This window comes from Tachysurus vachellii, chromosome 20, assembly GCF_030014155.1.
Source record: "Tachysurus vachellii isolate PV-2020 chromosome 20, HZAU_Pvac_v1, whole genome shotgun sequence".
In the NCBI taxonomy this organism is placed as follows: domain Eukaryota; kingdom Metazoa; phylum Chordata; class Actinopteri; order Siluriformes; family Bagridae; genus Tachysurus; species Tachysurus vachellii.
The window spans coordinates 8507107-8516756 of NC_083479.1; the positions used below are offsets into that span (position 1 = coordinate 8507107).

Consider the following 9650-nt stretch of genomic DNA (forward strand, 5'->3'; position numbering starts at 1 on the left):
CATTCAGTCTTTGTTTAAAGCACTATACGATAGCAAATTGTTAAACTGTCATTTTAAATACATTGTATTCATGTTACGGGATGTTATGGGATTTTAACAGGGATCTTAATGGGATCTTACTAAGGATGCAGGAATTCAGTGGTGTGGTTTATTGCTAACCAGCAATAATTCTTACTTTCTTGGTGGAGCTTGTGCTGGTTGTTCTTATTGCCATAGACCGAGTTTAAATGAATAAACTAGGGTTGCTGTGAAAGGCCACTGCTCAAGCGAACTGGTGCTGGTACCAAATGATCTCTTTTTTTTTGTAAGCTTGAATCCTTTAGCCAGTAACATTCCACATTGGAGAAAAAATGCTAAGGTGTAATGAGATGTACAACGTCCTTAAATCGTCCCAGCCAATAATATTTTTGCAAGTAATATTTTTTTTAGATGTATTTCAGTTTATTTCAGAATCTTGATTTAAGCTCCATCTGTCTTTCCTTTCTATGACTGGTTCAGGTGTAAATGGACAGGTATCTTATGGAGGTGTGGCAGTGGAAGGCTTTGTCATTTCACCTGAAACTGGTGTCATTTCACTTACCAAAGTCCTTGACAGGGAACAACAGGATCATTACAGCATAACTGGTAATCCGCTGGTTTCTCTTGTTTTGGCATTAAGACACCCTCATGCAGTTATCACTCGTCTGTTGACTTTGCTAATCATTCTTATGTTTCTTGGGACATTTCTTCTATGTGATGTAGTGTATGCCAAAGATGGAGGGATGCCTCCTAACTTTGCACAGGCCAAGGTGCATATTACAGTAACGGATGAGAATGATAATGCTCCAGCCTTTGGAAAACTGCAATACAGACTGGAGCTGCCAGAGAACCTTGATCCAGTAAAGATTTTTATAATTAAAGCCACTGACCATGACAGTGGGGACAGTGGCAGAGTGGAATACAGGGTAACTGGTAAGTATCATTCTTATATGATTACAGTATATACTATACCACATTTGGGAAATAAACTACATGACCATACTACTACTACAGTACTTGACCATCATCTAAATAAGGGCTTTTTACTTTGAGTAGATAGCCATTGGTAGCCATTTGAGGATTGATAAAATCCTTTTAAGATTCTGTTTTGTTAATCTTAGCTGGAGACCCAGACGGAGACTTCCAGCTGGACAGCAGTTCCGGGGCTTTGTCCACCTCTCGACTTCTGGACAGAGAGAGAAAAGACAGGTATTCTCTGGAAGTCATTGCTCAGGATCATGGAAGTCCCCCTCTTACTAGCACAGCTACTGTAGAAGTCACTGTCCTGGACATCAATGACAACAGTCCCATATTTAGCAGTAGCAGCTATGCTATAGACATGTCAGAAGATGCTACAATTGGGTCACTAGTTCTGGAAGTGACAGCCAGTGATGCTGATGAGGGAAAGAATGGTCAGATCCTATACTTCCTGAACAAAGAAGCAAGAGGTGCATTCACTATAGACCCTGACACAGGTCGGATCCTCACAGCTGCTTTATTGGACCGAGAGAAAATAGCTTTCTACAGCTTCCAAGTGTGTGCAGTCGACTTGTCTCCTGCTGCACCCCACAACACTACGGCCCAGGTCACAGTTACCATCTTGGATGTAAATGACAATGCACCCTTTTTCATCCAAGACCCTCTCATAATCAGTGTCTCCAGCAGGATTGTATCTACTAACCATGTGGTTGCAACTATGAGAGCAGAAGATAAAGACTTTGGTGCCAACGGTTCAGTATTTTATCGTTTTGCCAAACCAACACAAGGCTTCTCAATAAATTCTCTGACTGGAGAAATACAAACCAGTGAGGCAGTGAGCAGCCTGACACAGAGCCAGTACATCCTTATTGTGGAGGCCATGGACCAGGGCAGCCCACCTCAGTCCTCTCTGGGGGTGGTTATCATCTATGTAAAGGAACAGATTTATGAGGGTATCCGTTTCTCCCGTACCGCTAGAGACGTTAGCATCCAGGAGAATGCAGCCAAAGGTTAGTCACAGTGTAGGACAAAAACATTGGTTTTCCTTTTGTAGTCAGTGCTTTCTCAACTGAAACACTATTTAGGTATTTTATTTTCTACATATTTTTCTTTGATGTGAAAACTTTGTCCAACTGTTTTTTTTAACACTTCATTAACATTGAGGCAGCTTCCATCACTGCAGTACTTAGCTTCAATCTGCTCTGATCCCCAGGTACTGCAGTGGCACAGGCACAAGCGCAGTATCCGGATGGCACCCGCGGGGGCATCACATACAGCATTTTTAGTGGGAATAAACAGCAGTCCTTCAGCATCAGCTCCAGCACAGGTCAGTCCAGATAATTTCTTAATACTTCCTATTTTTTGGCTTTGTATAGTCTACAAGGAATTAGTTTGAAAATATTTCAGACAAGATCAAAACAATTTTACAGTACAGTTCACAAGAAAATGCTTGTTTTCTTTTGGATATATTAGTTATTACCAGTTTGATATTACTTTGAAGTAAGCGCAGCTAAGTATTACTACCATTGGAATTCCTCACACTATTATTTTGTTGTCTTTTATGAGACTTAAATATGACAAAATACAAACAAAGTAACTTTAAAAAATATGCTTCTGTAGGCATTGCATCCTCCATCCATCATTAAGCAATAAAGAGCTTTCATGCTATACGTTCTCAGTTTCACAATAAACTTTTTTTAGCTGAGCCACCAGTTTGTCTACACAACTGCATTTAGAGATTGGCACATCATTAAATAGTGTATTATGAATTTTTTAATATTTTGTACAATTATTGTACTGGTATATGTATTTTTGCTGTTAAAAGTGTTTCCTAAAAAAAATCACTGAAGCTGGAAATTTAATTTTTAGCCTGTTTGTGGCTGTTAATTTAAAAAATGACATATGTTCCTTGCTGCACAATAAAACAGCCTAAAATAATGCTGTAAACAGTTTTTGCTTTAAAAATGGAACAAGAAAATGGAAAAGTTGCCTTCTTTATTTTATTACATGGTGACAAGTAAGGATTAGTAGTTGCACAACCCATACTTCTTATATGAGCTTGTGTAATAATATCTTCCAGTAGGTTCTACCTTACTTAAAAAATAATACTTTTATAAGGGTTACAATGTGCATGTTTTTCAAATTCTGTTAAATGTCATTAAATGAGTAGGTGTGAAGCTGATTGAAGAGTGTGGTTATTCTGGACATATGTAATAACAGCATGCTGATATGCAATATAGCTGAGGCAAAAATTATATTCCATGTCTTATTCACCATTGCCCCGTGGCACCATTGCACCATTGCTTCTGTGGTAAAAGTTCTGAACTAGGAAGTAAAAACTAAACTAGCAAACACAGAAGAGCAGAGTGATACACATAGTGAAACATCCCAGCATGGTTGTAGTAAATATAAACTCTTGGAACACCACTTGAACACTGTTGGAGCACCACCAATCATATTAGTGGACCAGAATTAACTACTGCATAATATCTAATATGTTTTAAACTAAACCTTAACTGTTTATATATTCACATACCACCGCCTCAATGAATGGCATTTATTTTGATACACGCAGGTGAGATTTGGGTACAGAGATCCAATGGCCTGGATTTTGAAGACACGCCAAGACTCCGTCTAGTGGTGAAGGCTGAAACTGCAACTTCCAGCTCCTTCATGGCTGTCAACCTGATTCTTCAGGACATCAATGACAATTTGCCCCGCTTTCAACTTCAGAACTACATAACGTACATGCATGAGGCACAGGGATATGATTCGCCAATTATTCAGGTTTTTTTATCTTTATTTCATTCAAATATAGTATGTCTTTTCCACTTTGAAAATGGTAAAATGTTATATTTAAAATAACTCTGGGATGCTCCAAAATTACTTTAATAATTACATTATCTCTTGTCAGGTTGTAGCTGAAGATGTGGATCAGGGTCTGAATGGTCAGGTTACCTACTCCATCCAGTCTTCTGGTCGTAGCGGGCTGTTTAAAATTGACCCTCTGACTGGCAGTGTCACCACTGCAGCTATCATGGACCGGGAAATCTGGATGCAGACCAAGTGAGTCTTTATTTATCAGTTTTCTTTGGAGTATTTTTGGTGATTTTAAGTTAAAATGTAATATTTTGCCCATTTTGAAAATAAAAGCCATTTTGAAAATGAAGAAGAAGTGGAGGATTGGAACACTGAACATTAAACACTGAATGTTTCTCTTCCTTGTATCAGACTAGTGATTATTGCAACAGATCGTGGCAGCCCCAAGCTTGCTAGCTCCGCCACTGTGACTGTGATTATTGTTGATCTCAACGACAATAGTCCCACAATCCCTATGCCAAGGGAAGTGCGAGTGCCAGAAAGTGAGTGTGCAAACATGTGCCTTCTTTTTATTAGTTTTTATTAGCTTCTTTTACCCACTAAATATATATTATGTCTCTACAATCTCCTAGACTCCCTTATTGGCACAGAGATCACCATGGTGACAGGGAATGATGTTGACTCGGGCCCAACGCTGTCTTATTCACTGTATCTGGACAAAAACTCACAGGGCAAGTTTGGAATCCACCGCTATAGTGGCAGAGTGTTTTTGACTTCTCCTTTGGACTTTGAGGAGAAGACATGGTACACACTAACTGTTAAAGCCTCGGACTCCAAACATCAGACTGATGCCAATCTGACAGTTGTGGTGGAAGATGTAAATGACAATGTGCCTACCTTTACACAAGACTTATATCAGGTATATTTGTAAATAATGTATGGATTGCCTCAATCTCACTCATAACAGTATTACTCATTAGGTCTTGGATGAATTTAGCCCCAGATGTACCTTAAATGTTCATTCCAAACTTGCATTAGCAATATTAGCAAGACATGATTTAGCAAGAAAAAAGAAAAATACTAATAGATGAATAAGAAGATAACCTTTCTTGTGGCTTCCCAGGTTTCATTGGCAGAACATTCTCTACCTGGCACTCCTGTAATTACAGTAACAGCTACAGATCGGGACTCAGGAGAAAACGGAAGAGTCACTTACCGACTGATATCATCATCTAAAGAGGGCTTTTACATTGATTCCAGTAATGGTACAGAGATGAATTTTTAATATCTGTTATATTTGCTGCAAAAAAAATACAATGTTGATATTTATAAAATTAAACTTAAAAAAATGTGAATGTCTTTTCTTTACAGGCACATTGTTTATTAGTCAAAAAGCTGAATTTAACCCAGAGCGTCCCACTGTGAGGGTGGTTATTGAGGCTCATGATGGAGGAATGCCATCTCTATCTTCCATTGCTACTGTCCAGGTCCAGCTGACAGATGTGAATGACAATGCCCCTATGTTTAATCAACAAGAATACAGAGCCACAGTGTCTGAGGACCAGCTTCCTGGAGGCACCATCCTGACTTTGGAAGCTGTCGATGATGACCTCTCACCGGAAAACTCAGGTTTTGACTTTGCCATTGCAAGTGGCAATATTGGAAATGCTTTTCAGATTGAGAGTAGTGTTCGTTTTATAGAAGGTCATGGTTTCCAGACAGTAGGCACACTGATACTTGCAGAGCAGCTGGACTTTGAGGCTACATCTCGCTACAACCTCACCATTGTGGTATCTGACCGTGGTGTTCCCCAGCGCAGCTCCAGTGTTCCTGCTATCATTACTGTGAATGATGTCAATGACAACCCTCCGGCATTCAGCCGTGCTGAGTATGTAGTGTCTCTGAGTGAAGGTGTGTCAGCCGGTAGTGAAGTCTTACGGCTGTCTGCAACTGACCCAGATTCAGCTCCAAATGCAGAGATCCAATATAGTATTAGTTCTGGAGATGACACAGGCCTATTTTCAGTAGACCAGTGGACTGGAGCTCTGCGTCTGCAGAAACCTCTGGACCGGGAGTCTCAGCCTTCACATGTAGTAATTATTCAAGCTTCAGATGGTAATGGTCAATTTGCACTGGCTCCAATCAGTGTGGAGGTGAAGGATATTAATGATAACCGGCCCTACTTCCCTATTGAGATTATGACTGCAAGCATACGAGAAAACCAGCCCGCTAATTCAGCAGTCACAGTTCTGCATGCAATAGACCATGACACTGGAGTTTATGGACAGCTGAAGTATTTTATATTGGACAGATCTAGTCAGGGAAAAGACTTCTTTTTGGTGGATCAAAACACAGGAGAGGTGCGTTCTCGTCAGTCATTTGACTTTGAAAAGATTAACTCTTTCCATTTCATGGCTTTGGCTATTGATGCAGGCAACAACTCTGCCACAGTTACTGTACAAGTTTATGTAACAGGGGAAGATGAGTATGATCCAGTTTTCACCTTATCACCGTTTTCCTTTGAGGTACCAGAGGGAGCCCAGAAGGGCCAGAGCATTGGTCAGGTGCAAGCCAAAGATGAGGATGGTGGTGTTGATGGGATTGTGCTCTACTCATTAACAAGCAGCTCCTCATTCTTTGATGTCAACAAGACCACTGGTGTGATCTACCTTAAAATGGATAGTGCTGGCAGTTCTAGTGGCCAAAGCCGTTCCAAAAGGGAGACACGCCTTATGACCATGGATGTAATTGCTCATAGTCCTTTAGAAACCTCAAGGGTTACAACTGCCCAGATAACTATTGATGTCACCAACACATCCTTTGGGCTTTCGACTGACTTTAACATTCTCCTGATCAGCATAATTGCAGCCTCTCTTGGTGTAATAGTCATTTTAGTCATAATTGCTGTGGCCTTATACATAGTGAAGTCTAGACACAAGAAGAAAGGGCAAAACACAGCAGCTTCAGACACAGCACTGCAGCAGTTAGATGAATCAAAATCGTCAGGTGGGGAGAGGATCTATCACCAGACCCTTCCAGGGTATGCTGGCGATCAGGGGGGAGGTGGAGCTTCCTACACAAGGGGAGGCTCCTTGGATCCATCACACTCTAGTGGAAGAGGATCGGCTGAGGCTGCAGAAGATGATGAAATCCGTATGATAAATGAGTATCCACGTGTGGCTAGCATCACCTCTTCAATGCAAGAGCACATCTCTGCCCGAGGACCTGACTCAGGTATACAGCAAGATGCTGACCAGCTCTCTGACATCTCTGGTGAAACAGGAACACTAGATGCAAGCCAGTGGTTTAAAGCAAAGAAGTTGGGAAGTTTAAGTGGCACCTTGCTTTCTGGTCAAGTTCCACTCTATAGAGATGAAGGAGCTGGCTACCTTGGAGTGGGCAGAGGGTTGAACATATCCCATCCAAAGGATTATGGGTTCCCAGAGGACGGCAAACCTTCAATTGATGGCTCTCTCACAGCTATTGTTGCTAGTGATGAGGAGCTGCGAGGCAGCTATAATTGGGACTACCTTCTTAATTGGTGCCCACAGTTCCAGCCTCTTGCCAGTGTTTTTACAGAAATCGCCAGGCTTAAAGATGAGAGCCTACCCCCCAACAACCCACGTAGACCTTTTCAACCTAAAATTAAGACAGATCCTAAACCAAGAATTGATCCACCCCCTCTCATTACATCAGTAGCCCACCCAGGTGCCAAGTCTGTTCCACCCAAGCCTGCTATCACTAGGACTTTTCCACACCTAGCAACCCTCAGACGCTCTCCTATTAGCCATGAGGGTTCCATCTCATCTGCAGCTATGTCTCCCAGCTTCTCTCCATCGCTGTCTCCCCTGGCAGCCCGGTCACCAGCCGTGTCTCCTTTTGGTGTTACACAAGGCCCATCAGCCTCAATGATAAGCACCACAGAGCACTCCCTAGAGCACAGTGATGACACAGAGATGAGAATCTAATTCTGTCTAGAATTTTACACTGTCGGGAGCCTTGACAATATACCTCTGTGGGTATGTTATGAAAAAGAAATAAGTAGGACCTCTCAGCTTTTAGCTGTTTTGGTAAACTGAAACACAAAGGGTTAAAATTCTGTTTTGCTGTGAAATGACGATACCCTTCTTCGAAGCCAACGTGGACCTTTGTATCTGAATTTTTTTTCATTCTTTTGTTTTTTTTTTTCTGCCTGGCTGGCCAGGAAGATAAGCTTTAGTGCTCTTTTATTCTTTCATATATTGAAGACTGACAGCTTTGGAACATTTTGCAGAGTCTGTCCAAGATGGCTGCTATCACCACTATTTTTGCATCCTATTAGAACTCTGTGAAGGTGCACCAAGAGATTTCACTGCATATGCACATTAGAAATGGTAGTTCAATTTACAATGTATATGTATATATTTTTATTTTAAATGGTCTCATTTCTTAATAGGTTGTGTTTTTTAATAAGAAAATGCCATTACCTCGCATTTATAAAGCACTCACATTTACATTCTGTATATGTGTATGTATGGTAGCCATAGTGCTTATGAATTATTGTTGTATAGTGTTTAGCATCACCATACTGTATGGTTGTTGATTTCTGTGTGTGTGATTTTGGCTGTGTGATTCTTGGACAATTATTTGAATGATTGGGATGTATTGTGACAATTGTAATGTATTGACAGTAAGATGTTTTGATAATTATTTATATAAAATTCAAACCATAGGGATCTTGAGCTACCCATGTTGCATATTATTATTATACTTTCCTTAAGTGTCTGTTCTTTTGCCTGACCTCCTTCAGCAAGGCAAAGTAAATGATTGACAAACTCATTTTATTTGATGCATTTCTGCAGGCCTTCAAAGTAACTGATAAAATGATACGCTGTATGTCAAAGGAGTTTCTTTACAATTCAAGGAGCCTGACTAGCTATGTGTTTGTATGATTGTGTTAATTCTTACACTGTAGGGTGTACAGTTCCACTTTTCTTACAGGAAAAATCTGATGTTTGCTAATGTGTGAAAGTCAAGTGCTTCCATATGGTCAGAGAGGAAATCAATAATAAACAACAGCGAAGCTATCCACAAGACAACTGGCTAATAGTATTTTTTAGCATGAGATGCACCTACCTTCTGAAATAAACCTTGGACATTCAAAGCAGCTTTAAAATGACCATGTTTCGCCTTATATGTATACTCTCATCCCACCACAGATTACAATCATAGCAAAGGAATGTCCTCTTTTTGTCCTGGATGCCCTCCCATCCTCAGTGGACATTTTGGCTATAACAATGCCTCAAACTGGAATAATATAAAGCAAACGGGCCTGAAGTTGAGCTTGTTTAAGAGGATGCAAAGTGTACATTTAAAAAAAAAAAAGTTTGATACAAAATATTTGGCAAATCACTGACAGCAGAGTAGTAGAAATTCATCTGGACATATATTTAAGTGAACAATTAAATTTGTACAGATGTTTGGGTCTTACTGCTTCGTCTTGTCTTTTTCGTTTTCAGTTACATTGTGCTGAGGAGAAAAGAAACTGAAGCCTAAATAAACTCTAATCATTGGCCTTTAGCAGGAATTAGAGTCAAATCGCTTGTTCATTACAAAGGTATTTGCCTAAAATTATTTGCCCCTGTGACCAGTACTGGCCTTACTCTTTGTACTGCCAGGTGCATATGCTGAGCCTGATAATTAAATAGGATCATAACACGTATGGTGGAATAGTTAATGTATTTCTTGGAGTATTAAGTTTCAGAAAAAATGTTTAGGGCAGAAACATAACTTTTTATTGCAGTGCACACAGCATGTGGCATGTCATGTGTGATATCAATTTCTAAACACCAAAA

At 40.2% G+C, this 9650-nt stretch overlaps 1 protein-coding gene across 1 annotated transcript in view; it reads left to right on the plus strand.

The window, feature by feature from the left end:
- Window positions 1–9253, plus strand: part of dchs1b (dachsous cadherin-related 1b) — a 90986-nt gene extending 81733 nt beyond the window's left edge. The window contains exons 12-21 of the mRNA XM_060895697.1: window positions 499–624; window positions 742–951; window positions 1140–2006; window positions 2210–2323; window positions 3572–3783; window positions 3911–4062; window positions 4228–4358; window positions 4449–4735; window positions 4940–5081; window positions 5188–9253. Of these exons, the coding sequence (XP_060751680.1) occupies window positions 499–624; window positions 742–951; window positions 1140–2006; window positions 2210–2323; window positions 3572–3783; window positions 3911–4062; window positions 4228–4358; window positions 4449–4735; window positions 4940–5081; window positions 5188–7784 (4838 nt within the window). The 3' untranslated portion in view covers window positions 7785–9253. The remainder of the gene's footprint in view (window positions 1–498; window positions 625–741; window positions 952–1139; window positions 2007–2209; window positions 2324–3571; window positions 3784–3910; window positions 4063–4227; window positions 4359–4448; window positions 4736–4939; window positions 5082–5187) is intronic.
- Window positions 9254–9650: the final 397 nt, after the last annotated feature.